The following is a 25,230-nucleotide window of genomic DNA, read 5'->3' as shown; positions in this document are numbered from 1 at the left end:
TTTATTTTATAGCTTCAGAGATATACCTATTTGTAGTTTAATTGCTCATTTGCATTGTTTATGAAAGATGATCACTTTTACTGCTTGGTTTGTTAATGAAGAAATAATTCGAGAAACCTACTCTGCGGTGGTTTTCTCCTTAAGAAATTATTAGTTTGCTAATTTCATTATAATGCTCATGTGCTGCTGGTGTCTTCCAGAAGCAACCACTATTCTGTACGCTGATTCCCTATCAAAGGTCTTTGGCTTTCTATCAGTTGACTTGCCTTACTCCATAGATAAGAGTAAAAACAGTGCAAGCAAATGCAAGTAACATTAATGTTTTTTCATCAAGCTTTTTATAGCATTAGATATGGCTGCTAATGGAAATCCTTCATGTCTGCCACATTGTATTTTGTAGGAAGATACATTGATTTTAAACTCTCCAATTTAAAATGCCCCACAGGGAAGGGTGGCATGGATCACAATTCTGAAACAGGGGTGCACAGTCTCTCACAGGCTTAGAAAGTTAGTCTTTCTTGCCCAGATCCTCACAAGTATTTATGCATCTCAATACCTCTGAGCATCTGGGTCAGTGGGCCTGTCACCCAAGACTAAAATGGGAGTAATCATTCTTTCTTTTGTTACAAAAATGTATGAAGATATTGTTTTCTACAAGCTGTTGATTTGCTCTGTAAATAAATAATAAGGATAAGGGAAGTAAGTATCGGAGATAGACCTGAAATTCAGAGACAGCTTGGGACATTTGCAGTAAGGACAGTGCTAGAAAACATGTGAAATAATAACCACAAGTGCATGGAATATATGGCCATAGACGTTTCACTGGAAATCTGCATTATAAATGCACCCAGTTATTGAACACAGAGTACGCATGCCATATTACATAGAAAGTTAATTGATTGCAGGCAGAATTGCGTAATTATTGCTTATATAATATCTCCTAGTTATGTTTTATACCTCAATTAATGTAGTGCTTGAATTAGAAGATTTATGTAAATAATTGAATGGCTGTTTAGTAAGGTATTCCTGTTATTAGAACCACAATGGATAAGCCTTGGAGACAGTTTGCTAGGTCTCTGTAGTCTGCCCAAGCAATCAGGGCTTTATTTCAGCAGTATTGGCCTTCAACAATCTACAAAGCATTGTGCACTTAGTTGGGCAAGTTTTGTAGTACTGTGCCAGTGCAACCCCCAAGTCTATTTAAATACAGCTGAGAACAGGAGCACAGGAGTGATTTCCTGTGAAAAACAGGACCAAGGTTCTGCTGGAATGGAATTGATGAAATAATAAAATTCAGTATAAGGGCCACAAAGTTTAGATGTGAAAAATGAAGCATTAGGATATAGTCTAATCTTCTAATTTCAAAAAGAAACCAAAACCATTGTGAAACTGCAGTGACTTTTTTTCTAAGATGATCCTAATATAATGTATCTGAAGGATCTGAAAACACTTATAGGCTTGGCACTGAGAATTACTACTAAAGGTTTCACCCTAGAATCTTTATAGCTCCAGAACAAAGAATTAAAAGAGGAGAAATTGCCTCTTGTATTTGGAGGGCAAATCCATCTTCACTTTGGAGAAATTGCTTATTGCAGATATTTTCTTCTCATTGCTGGGATTGATTGTTATCAGCGTGTTACGTAGCTATGGGAATTGATCTGGTACCACAGAAATTATTTTTTCATTAGTATTGCTGGGGGAAGGAATGCAGTAATTTCTAGGATTCTAGTACTTCTAGAATATTTGATTCCTCAAATATTCTACTGCAATCTGACAGTCAGATGACTCCATTTGAAAATTTGTCCTTGGAAATACAATGAGTTTTGTTTATGATGTGATTTGTTAGATGTAATGTTTAACAGAGGCCACTCCTATTTTAACATTAGCAGTTCAGCAGGACGTACTTTTTCCTCCTTATCCTCTGACTAATCTGAAATTTACAGGAACTTGAAATATTTGGACTAATTTTAAAACACAATTAAAGTTTTAGCCAGTCTATTCCTACAATGTTTAAGAGAATGAAAGCTTCAAATTCCATCAGCTAGCTATATCATACAATGATGGTAACATCCTGCAAGAATTAAATGCTGATCACTTTTAAATTACAATGTGATGTAACAAACAGCTGTGAAGAACAGATGATATGTGAGTTACCTTAGGGCTTTTACAATTTGGTCACAAAGTCCACTGATGCATGAAGGACCTCTTTAAATCAAGGGAATTTAATTAAGACTAGAACTAGATTTGGTACTGTGAATGCAGACATTCTTTTTTGTATCACCTATGGGATTAAGATTGGATTTCTTGAATTGGGAGCATAAATGGGCAAAAAAAAATTTTACATGATCTCTCCACTAGAACAGAGCAGCAAGCTACATGACATAATTTCTATGTGGTCATTAGTGTGATATTCAAACCTAGGAAATGCTCTAGTCCTCATTGATGTCATACAAGGATTTTCAGCTTTACAGTCAGTAAAGACTTTTCTCTCTCACCACGTCTATTAGCCTCACTATTGCCATGGTGAAGAGTACCACACAGAGAGCAGCCGAGGTTCTGATTTGTCTGATATTATGGAAGAAGATGAGGAAGAGCTGTACTCTGAAATGCAGCTGGAGGATGGAGGAAGGCGACGAGTCAGTGTGACTTCACACAATGCACTTAAGGTAATTGTGACTGCAGAGAAACCTTAGGAGTACCTCCATATTTTGATTCTTCCTTCAAAGCATTTCTTTTAGTCAATTATGGATTTTGCAGACCATTAAAACTCACACTGTTGTATAAACCTAGAACTGGGGTGAACATTGTTTATGATGTCAAGGCCACTTTAATACATTTATTCCTTTTTTTTTTTTGTATTATTTGATAGCTAATCTTTTAACTAATTGAATATTTTCCTATATGTAATTGTTGAAGTTGCAATTTCTGTTCTGTAGCTGGGGACCTTTCCCATCTCTATATGACAATATACTACGTGTGCTATGTGCTACCCAGACAATGAGTTGTTTCTGAGCAAGAAGATTTATATAAACATACATATGTATAGAAAAAAACCAGCTTAGGTTTTTTGTGTTTGACTAATTTGTCCCTGTTTCCAGTGCTAGTCCCATCTCTTCCACAGGCTTTAAAGCGTGCTTGTAAGAAAGGGAGTTGGATCAGCTTTGTTTGATAAATGCATTACCAGAAATCCTCATGCTCTGATTATTAAGGCATCACCAGAGACAGTAGGAAATACCTATCAGAAATACTGCTTTAACACTACACAGGAATATTCATCATGAAAGACAACTTTAGTATAACAATTAAAGCATATGTAGAATGTTGAACCTGCCCAGTACAGAATATATATTTCCCATAGTATATTTGTATGTGTAAATTGTATTTGCTTTTATGTGTCTAGCAATTACACTAAATTGTGTTGTCTTAGAAAGCTGGATAACTTGAATGATAGGGAAACTCACAGGTTGATTTTTCTTCCAATATGCTGTTATTTAACTAAAACCCAATACTATTTTCTCATGCATACAAGAATTTTGACCATTCTTGTAACGGCTTTCATGTACTATAAATTCAGTCCTTTTATTCTGATACTATCTGGAAAGAGACAGGTACTTTTTCAAAAGAAAATACAGTCAGTGTTTCTATTGTTCTTCTAACACAAAGGTTGAAACTGAAATCCTTCTGCATGCAGCTTCTGTCCCTTTCCTCTGGGAAAAAGTGAATTATCCCTAGACTGTTTTTGTTCTTTATGCATCAGAAAGTATATTTACTTCTTGGTTTTAAATTAGTATTGCCAATGTTGATATTTAAAAAGAAAGGCCCAGACCCTTAACTGGTGTAGTAAGTAATTTTAGACCTGTTAAAGTCTGCAGGCATACTTCTCTTGATGTAGTAGTGTATGTGAAGGGGATGGTTGGTTGACTCATTCTGCAGAAGTGGAATTCAGTATATGAGTACTTCCTGAGGAAGGACTCATGGATGTCTGAGTCTCATTTGGAGAATATGGCCCACCATGCTGGTAAGTTTTCTGATACAAAATGCAGGTCAGATTCTTCTCCCAAAGTGCTCGATAATTTCCCCCTCTTTCACTAGATCCAATTTCACTTTGCAACATCAGTAATTAACAAAAAAAATGAAAAACATGTTTACTGAATTTTCCATAATGTCATCAGATTCCTCTTCCTCTTGCATCTGAAAGTATGCCAACCATGCCCTTGCAGCTGTAATTGACTATTCTCTCCTGAGTTAATAGATGCCCCCAAGTAACAAGAAAACATTTTGCATGCAGATATATATTTGCTTTATTGGGAGATTATTATTCCCTCCAAAGGTTCCCTAAAACAAAGGCTGACACGAGTGATCAAGGGAAGATTCAACTCACTTACCTGATTGGAACATTCTAAAATGTGGGATATTTGAGCTCCATTCAAAACTACCCTTGTTCATATTTATTGACTTTTTTCCACTTTTAGGGCAGTTTGTCTCAAAAGTTTCACAAGTGTGATACACATTTTAAAAATGAAAGAAAATAGGTGAAACAAATACAATCATAAAGTAACTTTGAAAGTTCCTAATGCTTGAAAGGGGAAGACATCCAAAACCCAGTTAAGTTTAACATGCTCAGAGAGAGAGGTATTGCTGAAGTCTCCAAGATGATCTGTCATTATTTATGGGTGCTGTTTTGTCCAGAGACCTACCTCATCTGGGCATTGAGTAAAGTACAAGGAGAGGTGACCTCCATGATGTAGAATCTATAAACTCTGTCAAAACCAACACCTCCCGCATCATTATTCTCTTGTCTCTTCTCAGAGTCCAACAAAGATACTGCATAGGATTTTTCTGTCACACCAACCTTTGCTTTGTGTAAATGTAATAGATATATTTTGCAATTTTTCTATCGTGTTCAGAATGCTTATTTTATCCAGGCTGGGGTAGTTTTTACCTACTTCCGGTATAAACAGAGATTTTTACTTCTGCTAATAGGCTGATTTTCAAATATTGGTTTTATCTAGCAGGTACGAGATTATGATGAGAGATTTGATGACAGTGCAGAGCAAGTGACATCAGAGAGCGGCCTGCTTCTCAGGGTTCTTTCTGTGGAAGTCAAGCTTTAAAAATGGTGCCTTTTTTTCAAATTTTACAAAGGAAACTAGAAGTCCTTTAATGATGTCTGCAGAATAGCTTTCCTGTGGCAGGAGATTTAGGAGTATTTGCTGCTCATATAGGATGCTTTTACAGATGCAAAGCAAGAAAGCTTGCTAGAACAGAATTTTCTTTCTCAGATATGGGTTCTGGTTACAAAGAAAAATTAAATAGCAATTTGGCATGGGGCAAGGAACATACTAAGCCTTAGTGCTGTGTTTTAATGTCATTCTCATTCACCATGCTGGAACCTGTATGCAGCTTTTATTGCTTTGTTTTAAATGCATGGGTTTATTCTTGTTAAGAGCATCACTCAGTTGTTTGTACTGACCTCTCATGTTGTATCTGACACCCAGCAACTTCTTAATCACGTCTTTATTTTTCACAGATTCTCATTCAAAGCATGACATCCTTTTCACTAAATAAGCTGCATGTCTTACGTTTGCCATTGCTCTAAAACTAATTCTGTCTTTATTTTTCTTTTCTTCTCCCTTTTCCCTCCCATTTTATTTTTGTCACACACTATTTGTTCCCTGTCTGGTTTTTAACATTACATAATCTTAAGGAGTGCGATAAGAATAAGACCACTGAAGCCACTTTTTTGGAACAGCCTGACTTTTCACAGCAGATGCATCACAGTAAAAAGCTTTTCAGTATTCCAGAAGTAGCTGAAGAGGATGGTGAATACTCTGAACTGCTGTACAAGCAGGGTTTAGGTATGCCCTATAAAAAGAATCCCAAAATAGCTAGAGACTCTAGACCACCTAGGCCCTACAATCAAGACCAGCAGCACAACTTCTGGTACCCAGCCAAGCACAGAATTTCAGGCATGGAGGATTTTGCTGCAGACGACAAAGGATGTAAATATAGCCGGTCCTTATCGAGAAGCCCAGACAGTGGACTAGACTGTGGAAGCGAAGAAGAAGAATCTCGTTTTAATTTCAGATATACTTGCGATTCAGTTTCTGCCAACGTTGCATCTAGCTGTTGTGCAGAGACTGCTAACTGTTCCTGCAGGAAGAGCATGAGGCCATTGCTTGCTCGCAGGAAAACTTTAACGAGACAAACCAGCATCGAAGAAGATTTTGGTGACCTGGGTCCTTCCTTTGTAGAGCCCAGGAGTGAACAGGTCAAGCCCAGTTACGAGAAAAAGTATGAGACTCAGAAATGTAATAGAACAGATAATTTGTCTAATGAAGATATTCAGGGAGGCTGGAAGACCGACTTAAAAATGGCTGATGCTAGGGCAGCTGGTCTACTTGCAAAGCCATCCCACAGAGATGCAGAAGACTCTCTGGTGTGTGAAATAAATCTTCCTTCTAACATCTGCTTGCCAAATCAATCTGTTTTCTTTCTTTTGTTCTTTTTTCTTTTCTTTTCTTTTCTTTTTTTCTGAATTAATTTTTAGAGTCCATCCTTTGGACCTATCTGCTACTTTTTTCCCTTTTTTTTTTCCTCCCCATTCATTTTTGTTTATTATTCTGCATTTTCCTTTACAGTCCTCTTTTGTGTCATGCTGAAATCAGTTTAATTTGCTTTACAATGATTTTCCCACAGAACAAATTACAATAATGGCTGCTTTTATTAAAGGACAACTGAATCTAAATTTTAATTAAGGGTTAGCTGAACTATAATTTTTCCAAAAGATTGTTTTTCTTTATTTTGCCCATCTAAATGTTGCTTTAAAAAAAAGCTGCATTTTAACTGGAAAAATATTTCATCAGTTGGTTTGTTTTTGTTTTTTTTAATGTCGAGGAATTCATTTCATCATGTTGTTTTTATTCACTTCATTCCCAGAATTTTCAGGATATGCTCTTTATCATGAAACATCTCCGGACAAGAATCAAGATTCTCCCCCAGTGTGACAGTGACCCAGATTTATGGAGTCACAGGTTTCATCATATTTCCATTTTCTACCTTATGTCTGCACTCTCACTACTTTGCCTTCCTTTTTAGACCATCTCTTCTTGCCTTTGAAGTTGCAGACTGCATCTCTGCATGAGAATGCAGGCAAAGAGCTTCTTCCAATGGGAGAGGCCAGGGCCATTCCATGTCTTTCAAGGATGCCTCTGTGTGATCTTGCATATTTGCATTTCTGTCCATTAATCTATAGCAGCGTCTCCACGCTTTGATAGAAGCATCCATAGGCTTCCCTGCTCCCTAAAGACCAAAGCAAGTTCGTTACCCTCTCAGTCTGCAACAGTCCAGAATGGAAACCTCAAATCTAATGTGTTTCGTCTAAGAGTAGAAATCAGCTGCCTGCTCTTCTAGCCTAGCAGTTTATGCTGAAATGATCCTTAAAAATTTCTCCTGTTAAAATTGATGCCCAAGCTGTATTAATCTCAAAGACTGCATGATAAACTCTGGAGAGCATTAAAATAGTACCATTTAGTTATTAAAATAGCAACATTTTCTGCAAGGGTAGTGAACAGAAAGAGACAGCTGTGATGTGAGATGAAGTGTGTCTACATTCCCTTCTACGTGTTTCAGTGACCTTTAAAAGGCTTTAACAACCGAAGGCCATTATAGAAAAAGCAGTGTGCTCAAAGACAGAAGGACGTACACTTGTTCACATGCTGCAAACTGGACAAAGCTATATAGCTGAATACAAAAAAAGCTTGCCTTTTGAGTGCAGTCCAAGCTCCACAGCTCTCATGACTGGTTGTACTACTCTTCAGGAGATTATAACATCATCTTAGCAGCAACAACAAAGGCAAAAGAATATTTCAAAAATTATTCTTTTCTTTTCTTTTTGTTCTGATGTGTGACTGCTGGTTACAAAACTCTGCCATAAATCAGGGAACCATTTTTTTCTTTTGCAGGTTTGCCAGGCAACAGTATTTACTTTTCAGCTAACCTTTCAGTTAAAAACTAAGTTTAGTTGCCTTTAGAGCTTATGCTTCCAAATGTGATTGACCTGATTAATGTCCAACCATATAACCATAATGTTTACCATGCATGTAACTTACAAACCTGTTTTTTCTGTTGTTGTTTTTTTAGCTTTTAGGTAATCCATCATCTGCAGGACGGCCTGAAAGGGCGGAGCATGCAGGGCGAAGGTCCTCTCATGGCAGTGCAGTGCCACAAAGGTCTCGACCAATGTTGGTCCCTTCCATTGGTTAGTTGGACAGATTGGTGCATTTCTGTTCTTTGCAGCCTCAGAGTTGGGAAGGCGGTCCTTAAAAAAGAAACAACAGACCTTGTCTTGAACCATGGTTACTCTTAGTTTAAATGGGATGAAATGGAACTAAGAACACCCCCATCTAAATATGAGTGTACTGGGGTCTCACGGGGGGCTGAATCAGTAGTCATTGACATCACTGGGAGCCCTTTCATTGAATTTAGTGGGTATTGGACCTTTTCTAAGTTTGGTTAAGCTTAGGTACTGTTAGATCTTACCAAAGAAGAAATTTGCAGGCAGGCTACTATATGATCAGTGAAATAAATGTACCCATTCAGCCATCCATTCAGCCATCCATCTTTCCATTCATCAACCATCATTTTGTATTCACTTTCCATTTTCTTGACTACTTTTTGGAATTTAGCAGGAAAAATAGAAGCTGTTAAATGTAACAAGTTAATAGAACTTGCATATATTTACTAGATTTGATATTTCTTACAGAATCATCCCTATTCTGGTTTACTTATGACTTAAACTATACACTGGTGTCTACCAGAAAATCCAAAAAGTAGTGCAGAAAAGATAATGGAATCAAGACACTATGGACAAATACATATCTGTTAAAATTTGCACTCTGTACTGACAAATAAGAAATATTGACGCTGAAAATCAGGGAACACATGCAAAACAAATGCAGAGAGAGTTCTGTGAGCTATGAGCAGAACTTTACTCCATGAAGATGTAAAGTTGTCCAGTTCCTGTCCCTAACCTGGACTTTAATTTGTGAATAGTGTAGGCATCGTGACGAGGAGAAGGAAGCAGTGTCAGGCAATTCTCAGCTGACATTTATGTGAATAAGAGACATTACAAATGGGGATTATCAGAAGGAAAGAGACTGATCATTAAGGAATGCTTTTATTTATAAATATTAAATATTTTCCCTTTTCATAGAATCACAGTAAAATGCCTGTACTGTAAATAAAAAGCAAAATCCCCCTAATGGGCACAATTATTTTTATATCTAGTAGATAGTAACTGTTATTATTGAAACTGTAGATCAGAAAACACACACAGCCGTAATTCATGAAACTTTCTTAGTGTCTTCAATACAGCATGACTGGTCAGAGGCTGATTCTCATCCCACGTCCTGGTGTAAACCAGGATAATCTTCACAGATGTCAATGGAATTACACTGGTATGAAAATGGCATGGGGGAGAATCAGCTCTAAGGAGGCTCTTGTGCTTCCATTGACAGGTTATTGTTAGCTGAAACAAATAGCTTTTGGATGACGGTGTGAAGACTCTTAGATTTTCATGTCCTTTTTCCTTTTTCTCTGAAAGCAGCCTTTTTTTCTCAGGAGTAAAGATTTCTGGTTTATGTTTGGACTACTTAAAGCAAGTTTTGTATTTAAGTTCTTTCTTTTATATTATCTGCTGAAACATTTTTTTATGAATAGTGAGAGAGTAGACATGTTTGTTTGAATTAATCCTTTGGGTTTCCTTTTACTTTTCATTTTAATTAAAAGTAAGGGAAGTGATTTAATTGATCAGAGCTCACTTTCTGTCAACAAAGTTAGGACACAGAAACCATTAAGTAATGACTTACTTAGCTGTTTAGTAGTTCAATAGCTTAGGAATCAGGTAAAAAAATTAATTTCTGATAGTCAATCTGTGCTCAAACAGATAATTAGATAGATAGAAAATAAAATCGCAGATGTTATTTCTTTCAGTGTAACTTACTTAAAGAATGAATTAGTGTATTTTGTATTATGTACAATCCACAAATGCTCTTTGGGGAAGTTCCATTAGGAATAAATTACAATATTGTCTAATGCTGGTAACAAGCAAACTACTGAGCATTATGTACAGTATCTAACAAAAAAAAAAATTGTTTGCTGTGAAGCTGTTGAAAGGCCTCATGTGGTTTAGAGTTCAAGAGTCCTAATATCTGACTAAAAGACCAGTGATTAAGATTGCTGCAAGATACGTATGCAATATTTCTTACTTTCAGCATCAGACTGTAATAAATCACTTTAAGTGAAGCAAATATAAACACTTGATAAAACTCTGCACAAAAGTTGCTTCCTGTAAGCCTGCTGGAAAAAAAGCTAGAAGATATGAAGTGTATCAAGAGTTCAGATAAATGAAATGTGGTAAAAGTAGGGCATCCAAAAGCATGTAGTAGAGCATTGTATAAATTTAAACCCGCTGTTCAGAACTCCTACTGACAGAGGAAGTTCCCCATGAATAAGGGCTGCAAGTATGGTTTTTGAAGAAAAGTTATGTGTCATTATAATACGTAGTTCCACAAAGTGAAAAGCAGAGTAAAATAAAAGGAAAGAAGAAAGTAAATATGATTGAGGCAAAACTTAAGACTGCTTAAATACATGACACTGTTGTTGGCCTCAGCACATAGCTCAAAAATGTGGATTCCAAATTTCTTGGCAGCAGCTTATTCCTTTACATGTATGCCTGGAATTTTTGCTGAGTTATTCAGCTAACAGGTCCCTTTAGTGATGGAAAGTTCTTAAGGCAGGTCTGGGAGGTTAAATTAGTGGGAAAGAGCCTCAAAATTGTAATGACGTTAGGATCCCAATGGTAAAACCTTTCTCCAGAATGTTCCAGAATTTAAATTCTTTGAGGTATTTTCTCCATTAAGGTATAAATACTTTAGATTAGTATCTTCTTTCAGGTAGGATTTAAGTAAATTAATTAATTTTTGTTTTTAGGTTGATACTTTAGAAGGTGAAACACAGTTTACAGTGCTCTTGACCTTGCAGATCTGGCAGGTAGGAGTGTTTAAACCTCATAATAAAAGATCATTCCTATCCAAAGAGCTAACAAACAATATTTACACTGTATGAATTTTAAAAAGCACAAAATTCAGATGCTTTAAAAAAAGGAGATACACATTTCTGTGATTCCCCTGCTGAAGAAGGATTTCTAGAGGCTGAGACATCTGGCAAAGCTTATGCAGGGTTTAGCCTTCCTACTATATGCAAGTCAGAAAAAAAGGGTAGGCAAAGCCTGCCTGCAGGAGCCTCCGCAAAGGCAACTATACAATATGTTTTAATAGATCATTCCCTTTTTCTCCATAGAAATTACAATGGACAGTAACAGTGAAGGCGGTCGGTCTCGGTCAGGTAGTGAGGGAAATATTTCACCCGTAAAAGAAGAAGCTTATTATCGCAGCATTGGTGGACACAAGAAATGGCCTCAGCAGCGTACCATGGCCTCTGAATATAGATACGGTATGCCGAACATTATTCATCCTTTATGACAGACCCATTTTAGAGCTGCGTGTTAACAAGTGCGGTTTCTGTATGACAACATTGCATGCAATGCAGAATGCCAGGGGAACTAGCTCTTAAGTCCTGTCTGCTCTCAGGTAAGTTTCTCCAGCTCAGCTGTAAGGGACAAACAGCCCTTAGTCCTCTGTCCTGAAACTGCTGTGCAGCCACCTTTCCATACTCGACTGAGTCCAAGCACACTGCATTGCATGAACCTCTGTGAAGCTATGCTGCTACTAATGCCAGTCAGTATTTACTGTACACACCTGAACGACCATTCATCCAAATGACCACATTTCCACTCGGTTCATGTAGACTGGGCAGGGACAAAGAGTAGCTGGTATATCGCGACCCTATTAGGGTCCTCTAATAGGAAGCAGTTACCAAACGTTATTCAGATTTATGGCTTGGGCTAACCGAAGATTCGGGGTCTTATCAATGACCACACAGGACTTTGGCTGTGTCACTTGGTGAAGACAAAAATTATTATTATTTTTAGGAATAATTACACCATAATGACCAACTTTTGTATTACACAAGGAAGGCAGTTATACCCACTACTGATAGTATTTGTTGCTTCATCAACATAGAAATCATTACATGATCAACAACTCGGTTTTCATAGTTCATAACACAGTAAAATGAAGTGTCTAACACTTAACCCATAAAAGCAGCCCACGCCATCTGTAGAGCTAAGAAACACATTAGGGTTTTGTTGATGTCTGAAATGAAACAAAAGAGGCCCTGAAAGTTTAGGTAAATCCTAATTTAATGTTGAGCTTCCAAGCAAACAGATCTGACTGACTTACAACCGGATCATCAGCTTGTGTGTATCGGCGTAGATCTAGTGAATTCAGTGCAGCTGTGGTTGCAACTATACATCAGTTGGGAATCTGGCTGGCTGCATCCAGAGACTAAGATTTTACATACACAATTATATGTGTGCGTATATGTATAATATATGTATGTACCTCTTGAAAGAGTAAGATAAGGGGCTAATGAGCTAATCTAGAGTTTATTTGCTTTCTGGTTCACTGAAGCAAACATGACTATCCTGAGTCAGACTGTACCGGCCAGTGCTTTTAACAGAGATACATTTGGCTATAATTCATGTTTGCGCCTAACCCCCATTAACTGCAGTTGGAGTTGGATGCAAACATCGGTATTTTTAATTTAAAAACCAAAACAAAACACCCCTTAAGCCACCTGTTTTACGTTGCCTGGTGGGTCTGAGTATGAACCACAGAATGACTGCAACCTGACTGTGGGAGGAGAACAGAACAGAGAGGAATCCCATCCTTTGTGTCCCATTGCTTTCTGTCCCACCTGTGCCCTTCTCCCACACTTCCTTTCTGTGCTTTGTGCCTGCCTAAAGCTTCTTGGCTGAAATTTTTCCCTGCCCTTTTGCTATTCTTCATTTTTTCCCTATTCACGTTCTTTCTTGCGCTCTGGACCCAAGAGTTAGTAGCTGTTCCCTTAAAGCTGTGACGCTCTGAAATTTTTTTTCTGGTAGTTTAAAAATATCAAATGTTCAATAAAATGCATCTGATGTAGAGGAAAAAATTTAATAGAATTTTTTCTAAAATGTTCCATATTGAATGTTCAAACTATTACCAAAAATGGGAGTCTAATTTGTAAGAGGTGGTTACAGTAAAAGTTGTATTAATATGAAAATTGTTTCATTAATATGAAAATTATATAGTTGAACTACATTTTCATCATAATTCATAACATCACTTTCTCAATTTATTCATTGTGAAGGAATGATCAACTGGATGATAAGTGTTGATTCAGCAAAGAACAAAAGTACATGACTCCTACTGAAGTTAGCGGGACTTGCACAATAAGCCAAGTTTTTCAGAAGTGGCTTGTGATTTTGAGGGCTTTATTTTTTGGGGGCTTCAACTTTGTATGTCTTGAAAGAGCCTATTTTGGGGGAAAGCGCTGCCACATGCTCTTTCAAAACAAAATTAAAAGCCTTTGAAACCCATCATTCAAAACACTCGTTAGCCATTTTGGCCTAATTCTCTAATTCAGTTTTACTGAAGTCCATCCTTAAGTATGTTGTTGAATCATGGGCTAAAAGCATTCTCCAGGTCATTTGAAAAGTCTGAAAGATAAATGAGACAAAACGTCAATTCTCATTTTTTATGTCCTAATTGATTTGGTACCCTGCAGTGGACAGAGTTCAGTGCAGTGTCAAGTGTTGTGATATTCATGGATGATCTTTCCTAGTGAGCTTACGGTTAAACGCAGTCATAGCTAACCGTTTCTCCTGGATTTTAACACATCTTGTTAGTGTTTGCGTTGGTTTGGGGCATTGCTGGCTATGTTAACTATTGACTGTGTTTAAACAAAATCATAGGCAGTGTAGTTCCAACCCTGCAATAACTAACACTACCGAAATATATTTCTTCTTGCCTGTCTGGAGAGAAGAGGTTATAACCACGTTTTAAACCTGGTACCTAAAACATGGTATGTCAACACAGCTGGGATGTGCTTTCTTGTGTCCATGAAGAGCAGAAGCAGCTGTGCTGGAAAACAGGTGGATCCAAAGCATGGTTATTTTTGCAGTAACGATAAAGCCTATCAGATTCATCATTATGTCACTCTTAACATGCTTCATTAATTTATGGCAAACTCCAGTAAACCTAACAAAAACTGCTTTCTTACCTGAGCTGGATTCACATGTGTAATTGTCAGTGTGGTGTAGGGGATCAGCACCACATTCAGTGCATGCAGATTGTATATGCTTTTTAAAAAAATAACTTGCCAATTAAAAAAAAAAAACAACACTAAGCTTAATAGGACATGCATTATTGGGGTTTTTTTTCACTGAAATGCCAAATATTTTTAAAATATTAACTGGAATAGTTGAAAGACGAGGCCAACTTTTATTACTGAATTGTTCTTTTCTGAATTTACTTTCATAGATGGCTATGGTGGTCATGACCATCTTTCTCCAGATATTTACGAAGAGTCAGAAACAGATCCTGGCACAGAAGATATTTCTACTCGAATATTTGTTGCACTCTTTGACTACGATCCGCTGACAATGTCCCCAAATCCTGATGCTGCAGAAGAAGAGCTGCCATTTAAAGAAGGACAGATCATTAAGGTGGGATCTAAAAACAAAGGAAACGAAGGACCCAGTTTCAGAAACAGGCTGTCCTTTGTTCCCTGTGGCGAAAGCAACTTGTGTGACTGGAGTCCAAGGTTGTTTTTTCCTCCAGAGGTTCAAGCTGTAAATCTCACTGGATCTGGAATCTAATATCGAGTGCTAATAGCCTAAAAATAATTAGGTAATGGGCAAAAATCTCAAAGTTGCTAGATAGTTAGGGCCAGACTTAAATAGAGATTTGGGTGCCAGGACCAGAATTGTGACTCTGAAGGCCCCTATGTCCATTGCCACAAACTTGCAGGCAAAACTGCTTCAAAGAGGATATCTTTCCTGCAAAGGCACCACAAAAGCGCTCAGCATTGTACCTTCATACATACCAGAGCTGCCGAATTTTTTTAAATGCTGAACACTGCTAGCTAGTAAACACTTAAGATTAATTAAAGTCCAGAAGTTAGGTATTTCTCTTCCAGAATCATCATCTTCTGAAACTGGGAAAACCACTCCCTTTTCTGACTGTTTGGTGTAAAATACACAAGCTGCCTTTAAACAGGGCGCAGAAGACAGGTCAGCCCTATTCCAGGTGACAGGGACAGTGTTAGGCTCTGTCAATGTTTTTAGCCAGGCCTCTATCCCAGCTTGCCTCATCTTATGATTGTGCAGCTGCGAGGCAAAATTGTTCAGCTTGCCGCTCTGATTTTAAAAGGCTAGCAGATTTTTCTGTCGAATCAGCAAATGTAAGCATCTCCTCCTGCAGCTTTGTATCTAATCGATCTGGTACAAAACGGGCAGAAATGAGAGAGGCAGAAGGAACAGCTGCTGGTAGTCCAAGGGTAATTGAGATTTAAGTGTGATCTGAAACAGAACCTGAAAAAATATACACTCATTTGTTACACTAGCCATTGCAAAGATAAAATTGTAACTTAAGCTGTTAAAATATTGACTGCCTTCCACTGTGTTGGACTGGATCCTAACACAAATGTCTGTATCCTAAATCACAACTTTTAATGTTAAATACTTTGTTAGATATTTTGCTTATATAAGATTTTGCTTATGTAAGATTTATGTGAAAAATATGGAACTTGTTTAAGAAATTATTTTTCTTTGCAAGAAATGTTCATTTCACTCAGGTTTTTTAATTACTTCTTCACAAATATGTACACGTTTGGCACTGAAAAGTCTAGAGAGACTCCACATCAGATAGATATTTACTCTGAGTGATGTTTATTTTATATTTGGGACCACGGTGATTACTATGTGACCTGCTGCTTTGAATTTTTTACCAAATTGTTGTGAAGATGGATTAGTTTGCGTTTTCAAAATACTTTTTGTACATTACCTGAGCCGTGGAGATGGTGGACGGTCAGTTCCACCAGGAGTTGTATGAAGTCTGTCCCGTACATGTGTTACGGTCATGTATGCTGTACTGTGTGAAGCGGTAGTGGTGCCGGGTAAGTCATGGATACATAGCGATTAAAACTGAAAAACATTCCTGCTCTAGAAAGTTGAGGCAATTCAACGGTCTTTTTTAATGAACTCAGACTTGAACTGCAGGGCTTGGTTTGGGGGGTTTTGTTTGTTTTTAAAGAAAAGAAAGAAAACAATTGATTGAGCCTAAACAAGGAACAATCTAAACTCAGTCATCAGTTTGGCCTTAAGAACATAATTTTTGTTTAGCACAGTCCTTGATCTAGGCCTTTGTGCCATTAGTAGCCTTTATGAATGGACTACATTTTTAGAGAGAAATTTTGGATTTACCTGTTCTCATTGATGAAAATTCATGCTATTTTTATACCTTAATTCATGTTTTCTGGAAAGACAATAGCAGAGCTTAAGTAAGTACATATATCAAGTATGTTCAGTATTAGATGGGCATTCTTGATCATATACAAGTTGTTCTATTCAAAATAACAACACTTTGGCACAGTTTTGCAAATGCTTCATTTTGAATATAGTTCACACGGCACCAAAAATGGTGCCATGTGAATAATTCCATAAACATCAGTGTAAACCATTAAGTATACTTTTGGCTCAGCACAAGGAGAAACTGATGACTTTCAGTGCCGTCTCTCACTTTTTGCGCATTTCACCGCTAACAAAAAAGTCCAAATTCTGCTTATATATCTGAAGTCATAATTCAAATTAACATAACAATTCCAGTTTTGTAACATAAGCCAGAGTAGTCAAAACCTAATATAATTCCACATCCAAACTGTAGTCATCTGTCTATGCTTTAGTAACCATTTAGCCTGCATTAAAATTCCTAAATGCTAAAACCTTTATTGACCATCATTATCACTCTTTGAATAACAGGTTTATGGGGACAAAGATGCTGATGGATTCTATCGTGGAGAAACCTGTACAAGAATTGGCCTTATCCCATGTAATATGGTCTCTGAGATCCAAGCAGATGATGAAGAGATGATGGATCAGCTGCTAAAACAAGGCTTTCTTCCTTTGAACACACCAGTTGAGAAAATTGGTAAGGGAAAATACATATGCTTCACTTCTCCTAACTTTTGGGTGCTATTAACTTGGCTGGATCTGCTTTGCCTTTTGTTTTTACTATATGCAGATGCATCTAAATTTTACAGCAATTTACTACACCATGGGATACATTCTGTGTCAGTATCTGGATGAATTTATTCAACTAATATTTAATGTCGGTCACATCTTTTGCTGCAAATGAGGACTTGTATCTTCACCACTCCACTCACTACTTTCTTTTCTTATTTACAAAAAAAAATCGGTTTTGTCACCTGAAAGATTTCTAGACACAGAACATGATCCCTGTGCTTTGGAGTGTGCTGTGCTGAGGTGCTTTGTGATACGCTCACTGCTGCAAAGCATAAAAAGAATCACTTATTTGTTGTTATTTTTACTCTTCTACATTTTCCTACTTTACCAATAATTTAAAGGGATGGTGGCAAAGGGTTATGTGTAATCTCATTTGGGATAGCACTACATATTATGAGATTTTTTGGATATTGCAGTAAGAAACCCTTTAAAAAGCTGAGTTTGGCCAAACAATTCTGTGTTATGAACCACTCGTGTTACATCATTGGTTCAATGTTGTACTTAGATACACAATGCAAGTATCTTTTAACTTAGATTTCTTTCTAAAAATAAATTTCATACAACTATCTCAATATGTTTTAAAATTTTCAACATGTTTCAGAGAGTATAAAGGGCTGGAATTGGTTCAGTCCTGTTTAAAAGTGAACTGTAAAAGTGGTTGCTAAAAAAACAAAGAAATCTTCCACAATTGTTTTCTTAGATAAAGTAAAACCTTATCGTTTCCAAAATGTATTAGTAAATGTGAGACAAACTATTTTTTTGTTGTTTTTTTTGAAGATATTGAGATATTTTAAAATTCTCCATTGTCCATGAAAGGGAAGGACGATTTAAGTTCTTAAATGCTTAATTGAGTTCTTAATTCAAACCTCTGTGTTTATTTACTTATGCCACATAAATACAACAAATCCTCCCACCCGCATGCACTTGTAAACCCCACTGCCCATCTGCTGCTCTAGGTATAGCACATACACTTAACGCATACATTCATAGGACAAAAACTTGGGAGAGGCACACAGTGGGACCTACAGATGTGCCTGAATGGGTTGGCTGCCTACAGCGGTATTCTGCACAAGTAGTCGTTTTAGCATGGGTCTGCATCATTTGAAGTCTGTTAGAACGAGATACCTAACCTGCTTTAGGTACATCTGTAAACACAACTGGATGCCTGATGGGAGTAAGAAGTATCTAAATATATTTCTACTTCAAGCAATGAGGTCACCTTAAGTGCAATGAGTGCAGAAAACAACTTCCTCAACAGCCACGGTTGAAACTGACTGCTTTAAGTCCTGCTCAGTGCTCTCAGTTCTTATCAAAGTCAGCAAGTTGTTGATACAGAACACTTGTGAAAATGAAACCACTAATCTACATAGGTCCCCACAATTTGAATACTTTGGCTGTCTAACAGTCATATTTTGCGAATATAATTGCATTTTTTTGTTGTGCTCAACTGGCAGTGTCTCCTGAAAGAGCTGAGAAATCAGAAAGTCTTTTATCTTGGAAAGAGGGAGAGGCAATTGGTGACAGAAATGTTGCCCTGCCTTACATTTTTAAGCAATTCTTTTTATTCTGGGATGTTTCTGAGCAAGCTGTTAGCAACCTACCCCCCGCAGTTCACCTTTAAATATTTTGGCACTTAAAAGCATCATGTGTTTTAATATGGATTTAAATTGTTAGCCATTTAAAAAAACCCAAAAAACAACAAACACTCTTACGAATGGATTTGGAAAGAACAGTTAGTTTGGCTTAATTTTAAACTAAATACAAATTCTGAATAGCAGAGATCCACATGTTCAGACCCTCGCTATCACAGAGGCTGCCCACGTGGATTTTTAGCAGAAGCAGGCTCTAATTGCCAGTCTGTCTCATATTGTTACTCATATTCTTAATGTCATATCAGACACTTTACATGCTGTGTTCATATGACTATATTTTTCTTAATCCTTTGCCCACATTAAATCCTTAAAAACAGAACTTTGAACAGCTTCATATCTTTTCTTCTTTTATTTGTATGCATTCCTTTCCTGAAGTCAACTGTGACCGTTTCAAAGAGAGCACACGCTCTGTACACCGCAGATCCAGAAAGTCTAAAAGAGGTCTGTGCTAAGAACCAATAATTTGATTCAAGCTGTAAATTAGCTGAAATGATTTGAGCTGTCTAGATTTATTTTTTTATGACTTTAAACTTTGGAAACCAGAAGTTGGAAAATACTGTCACATAGCAATTAGGTACAGGGTCCCTTCTGGATTCTCTTCTTGGTCATAGACGCGCCCTTGACCCTGAGCAGCGGGCACTGTCTTGCCCCAGAGAGGTACTTCAAAGTGGAAAGTACGACTCTCAGACAATCGTTTAGGTATCGGTTGATCCAGGCTTTGGGGAATCAGGGGGATCGGGTCCCGCGTCTGTTACGGTCCGTGCCTTCATTTTGGATCTCTCCTTGTGTTCTGTGTAAATCCCTTGCATTGGTACCTGGGAAAATAACTCCAAACCACCCACTGCAAAAGTAAGTGATCTCCTCTGACTGAACGCTTCAGTGTCAGCTGGTGGGTGATGTGACAGCTGTGAGTGCATGCTACACTCAGTATTTGCTCCTACATTAGCTGAACCTTTAATGTTCACCCTCCTGCCGGAACAATCATAGGGTGCCTCCTAACCCCAGGTCTCCTCTGTCACACTGCATAACGCTCATCAGACCCGCCCTCAATGCCTGTCTGTAAGTAGCACTAACAAGCATGTTTCTCTTGCTGCAGCAGTCATCCGCAAGAATCATGCTAGTATCATTCAAATTTAAAATGAAGCCCAGTTTGGACTTCTCTGTAAATGTTTAATATCAATCAATAAACATTTCACGTGGTTCTTGGAAACTACAAATTTTACTCCTTTCCTTCTGTTCCCTGCAAAGGAAACTTGTAAAATTAAACAGTACTCAAGGATGTGTTTTTGTAGTTAGCCTTGAAAATACTGCAAACCACTTGCATAATGGGTAGCCTCTTCTGTCTTGGGACAGCTCAGAGCATCCATTTCTCCTTCCAGTCTCCCAGCAGAAAGTTGAAGAATAATCCCAGGCACAAAATTCCTTATGATATGGGGGGGGGGAATAGACAGTAAATGTGGAAGTTGAAATGGGACAAACATGAATTTTGACTGTTGGGCTTTGTATACCCTGTTAACCTCTGATTCTTACAACCAAGAATGGCTGAAAATTTCGGAACGTTAGTTTTGCAGATAAATACTGTTCAGAGGATTCAGTGGCTTAGAATAAGGAGGGCAAGCCAACTGTTAAGAAATTATTTATGAAATGTACATACTGTTTTGAAACCTTTATCTGTGTTAATAGGTTTGGTAATCTGTGACCTTTTATCACTATGCTAGAGAAATATTGACACTGTTACTGCACTGTTGTGAAAATGAGGTAGGGAAAAGTTGCACCTTGTTTTTCTTTTCAAAATAACTTTGATAGCTTTCCTTCCCTTCCCCTCCTTGTGATTGGAACAGAAAGAAACAGACGGAGTGGGAGACAACATTCAGTGTCTACGAGAAGGATGGTGGCACTGTATGATTATGATCCACGTGAAAGTTCTCCTAACGTCGATGTAGAGGTATTGACATAACTGTTTGCTGTGTTAACCACTTATGGAGCCATAACCCAGCTGTGATTTAGAAGCATTACTATACATTTGCAGTGGATGTGCAAAAAAAAAAAAAAAAAAATTTACAAACATTGGTCAAGTGTTTTTAGGCAGATGTATATGACAAGCTTAGGACTTCTGTACAAGTAGTTTTACGGTTCTTGTTCAAACAAAATCAAGGAATATCCTTTGTCGAATTTATTTAATATGGCTCAATACATTATATAGTCAGCTATGGATATATGTTGTGCAATGCATGTGTATACATATGTATATAACAAAAGCGTATCAGGAAAAAAGCATGGAGTTATAAACAGTAGGGAATTATTTTCCCTATAATTCCCAATTATTGTTTTCAAATTTCCTTTGTGTGTTTCCACATAAGCACATGATTATTTTTGAGAAGAGTCCTACCTCATGCCAACAAGCTCATAGCAGTGCATGCTTTCAAATCTCTGTAACCTACAAGTCCTCCAAAAATCAACCCTCCTTCACAACCCAAACTAGAACAATATAGCGCAGTAGAACAGTGTTCATAATATATTGTATTTCTTTCTCTTAATTGATGCATCTGACCTTTCGTGAATTTATGTTGTCTGTAATCTTTTTTTTTTTTTATAACAATGTAAGGCTATCTTAAACAACTGAGCATTAGGTAGATCTTCATTTAAAAAACAGCTCACCATTAGCTAGGTCTTCAGTATGGTTTTATCTTCCATTTACATACATGCAGTCTCCCATCTCTCCGTATTTCTTATCAGCAACAACAGAATCACTTTTTATATTGTCTTTGATGTTACACGGTAAGTAAGTCCCTTGATCAAGATTTGATGCAGTTTTCATTTATATATGCATTGTGGTAAGAATGTCAGGCAGGTGACACTCAAAGCTCTAAAAAAAATACTGCATACCTAGAAACTTCCTCAGTTATCCTTTAGAATGATTTTTTTTTTTTAAATTGGTGAATTGTAGAACAATTTGGTATTTTTTAAAGAAGAAGAGTGAATTTTGAAATATGCGGGACTTGATACTTTAAAACTCAGCCAGAGTTGTCTTTTATTTCTCACTGAACCAAATCTGGTTCTAAATTATGGTGTTTCAAAGTAGTTTGGGCAACAAATCAAATAAATTGTACAGATATATTGCAAACACGTTATTTGTTCTCTCTCTTTCCATGGCCACAGGAAATTAAAAAGTTAAAAAAAACCCTAATTAAATTACATTTAAACCACAGGCAATTAAAAAAGAGCCCAGTACACCGTTTGTAGATCAGAGACTGGAGTTGCCTGCTATGAAGCCTGTATTGAACAGAATCCAGTACAGCTCCACAACTTTAGTTCAGGAACTTTGTGTTTCAGGAAGAGCAGTCTCAGCTGTCCTTGTATCAGTTAGTCCTAGTGCTCAGCTCAGTACAGAGCCCGGACCTGAACCATGTCCAGCCCCTACGTCTTCTTCCCTCCTCACAGGATTGACTTTAAGGGACCTTTGAAGACACGTAGTTCAAAGCTTCAACGTTTGTTCAGGTTGTTCAAGGCTTTGCACAGATGAGCGAGTTCAGTGATCTCCAAGGTCTGGTTGCACTTGGCTCGTTTGTCATGGGGAGTCCTGTGGGTGTCTAGAACCTAGCAGGGAAGTGCCACATCTAGCAAGCTAACAAAAAAAAAAAAAATTTAAAAGTTTTCCTCTCAAAGTTCAATTCGGTTTCACCACCTGTGTCTTAACATAAAAGAGAGGGAAAAATATTAATGGATTTACTATTAATAAAGAGAATGTTAACCTTTGCCTAACAAAACATGCACTGTCGTGTTCCTTTTTCTGCAGGCTGAGCTGACATTCTGCACAGGGGACATTATTACTGTCTTTGGTGAAATTGATGAAGATGGATTTTACTATGTAAGTTGGCTTCTGTTTGATCACTTCAAACTGCTACAAACTGTTAGAGCACTCTTCACTAGCAGGAATGATTAAATGACAGCCTGGAGGATTTCAGGTCACAATTCCAGCTTGTTCTGTTGTGGGAATAGCTGTGATCCTAATTTGGCATGCCTGGAAAAACTGCCAAAATGGGGTTTAGCATCATCACTCCCATTTTGTACCTGGGAGCGTGAGTTCACAACCAGCCCAGTTAGAGGGATGGGAACCCAGCCTCACAGCTCCTGCTGCTGCATGGACTGCAGCAGAACCCGAGAAGCTCCCTCGGTTGGAGCAGATCATACTGCACTGAAGGTTCCTTCTTGCTACTTCAGCACCTGTCTTATAGGAGTTGTTGTTCATCCAGCTCAGAGCTGCCTCTGGCATTTTATAAGTAATATTTATTTGCCTCATTTAGTTTGCTGGAAAACGTGTATTTTGATCATACATGTAGCAATATGAACATGCGAATGACTTCTAATGGGTAAGGCATTTCATGTGGGAGAAAGACCTAGATACAGCCTGTCCCTACGATAAAATGTTCTTTGACTAAAATATATCAATAAAATAGTTCAGTAGTCTTTTAAGCACTAGTTAACTCATCATACTACTTTGTCATTCCTTTAAGAAGAGGAAGAGTGTAATGGGAGACAATATTCCAGCATTGCTTGCCCAGCCTGTCTTCAAGTTGACAGTAGCTGCCAGTTTGCATCTTGTACTTGCCTTTTCCATTTCCATGGTGTACTGGCCATAGAAAACAGGCCCAGCTGCCTCTGTCAGATGCATTTGAGAAGTTCAGACCCAAAGGAATAATTTTATCGTCTCAGAAGTGCCTTTAGGTTTGCAGCCTAGCACCACATGTATCTATGGCGTTGCAGTCCTACAGACCCAAGTCCAGAAACTGGGAATTCTGTTCCTGCTTCTCCATTATGCACTGATGATAAAAAAACGCAGGGGTTCACTTGCTCTCCATAGCACACGCTAGCTCTCGTGATCTTCAAAAGTGCATAAGCTCTTGTCGTGGTTTAACCCCAGCCAGCAACTTAAGCACCATGCAGCTGCTCACTCACTCCCCCCACAGCCAGTGAGATGGGGGAGAGAATCAGGAAAAGAAGTAAAGCTCGTGGGTTGAGATAAGAACAGTTTAACAGAACAGAAAAGAAGAAACTAATAATGATAATGATAACAACAATAAAATGACAATAATAAAAGAATTGGAATATACAAAACAAGTGATGCACAATGCAATTGCTAAGCACTAGCTGACCCATGCCCAGTTAGTTCCTGAGCAGTGATCCACGCCCCCCCAGCCAACTCTCCCCAGTTTATAGACTGGACATGATGTCACATGGTATGGAATACCCTTTGGTTCAGCTGTCCTGGCCGTGTCCCCTCCCAACTTCTTGTGCCCCTCCAGCCTTCTTGCTGGCTGGGCATGAGAAGCTGAAAAATCCTTGACTTAGTATAAACACTACTCAGCAACAACTGAAAACATCAGTGTGTTATCAACATTCTTCTCATACTGAACCTAAAACATAGCACTATACCAGCTACTAGGAAGACAATTAACTATCCCAGCCAAAACCAGGACAGCTCTTAAGGTCCCAAGTGACCTTAGATAACTATTTCCTCTTCCTCACTGGCTTTGAAATAGTCAAAAGTATTTCCTTACCTTCTTGGGAACCTACATTTGCTTTAGTAAAAACATCTACTGAAATTTTCATCATGTTGCAGGGTGAACTTAATGGACAAAAGGGGCTAGTTCCTTCCAACTTTCTTGAAGAAGTGCCTGATGATGTTGAAGTCTATCTATCTGATGCACCCTCACGATATGTTCACGATACACCGATGCGTACAAAAGCAAAAAGGGTAAGCAACCGAATAAGAAAAGCTTAAATTTTTACTTTCCATTCCACTCTGTCTCTCATATAATTTAGATGTTACGTTTAACATTTTAAATCCATTTGCCCATTTAAAATTAACTTTCAAATATATAAAACAAAGAAAAATTAGCCTTCCGCTAGCTCGTTAACATTTGTAAATGAAGAAACTAAATCTACCATTTGATTGCAGTCATTACAGTACTTTCAATTATTAATTTTAGTTTAAGCAGCTTTTCCCTGGTGAAAGTAGTTACTTCCTAATGCTCCTAAACTACTCGTACTACATGCAATATCTAGATGAAAGCAAAAGTTCTTGTGGACGAAAGACTGGTACCAGCATTCCTTTAAATACAGATTGTAAATGCAGCTGATTGACAGTGTTCATCTTTTAATCCTTATGACTTCCTATTCCAACTGGCATTAGTTAATTGCCCAGAGACTTCTATGAAAGACTAATCGTGTTTAGAGTATCTCATTTTTGGTTTTGTTTCATCACTGCAATACTTTTATATATTATATATTTTATATATATTTTTATTTCTTTGCTCATCTGCTTGGAAA

General features: G+C 37.7%; 1 protein-coding gene across 17 annotated transcripts in view; it reads left to right on the top strand.

Moving 5' to 3' along the window:
* Nucleotides 1–25,230, top strand: part of RIMBP2 (RIMS binding protein 2) — a 174,872-nt gene that overhangs the window by 146,211 nt on the left and 3,431 nt on the right. For 5 of the 17 annotated variants that reach the window (XM_030025549.1, XM_030025548.1, XM_030025552.2 and 2 more), the window contains 7 exons: nucleotides 2,508–2,666; nucleotides 8,143–8,260; nucleotides 14,487–14,671; nucleotides 16,985–17,153; nucleotides 20,742–20,845; nucleotides 22,697–22,768; nucleotides 24,521–24,655. In XM_030025549.1, coding sequence (XP_029881409.1) covers nucleotides 2,508–2,666; nucleotides 8,143–8,260; nucleotides 14,487–14,671; nucleotides 16,985–17,153; nucleotides 20,742–20,845; nucleotides 22,697–22,768; nucleotides 24,521–24,655 — 942 coding nt within the window. Of the gene's footprint in view, nucleotides 1–2,507; nucleotides 2,667–5,707; nucleotides 6,440–8,142; nucleotides 8,261–11,361; nucleotides 11,515–14,486; nucleotides 14,672–16,984; nucleotides 17,154–19,275; nucleotides 19,342–20,741; nucleotides 20,846–22,696; nucleotides 22,769–24,520; nucleotides 25,228–25,230 lie in introns of those variants that run through there. The other 12 variants (XM_041126388.1, XM_030025538.1, XM_030025547.1 and 9 more) reach the window with 5 other exon arrangements.

This window comes from Aquila chrysaetos, chromosome 9 (assembly GCF_900496995.4).
Source record: "Aquila chrysaetos chrysaetos chromosome 9, bAquChr1.4, whole genome shotgun sequence".
Classification (NCBI taxonomy): Eukaryota; Metazoa; Chordata; class Aves; order Accipitriformes; family Accipitridae; genus Aquila; species Aquila chrysaetos.
Note: the sequence above shows the minus strand (reverse complement) of the source record. Positions and strands in the feature narration are given on the sequence as shown.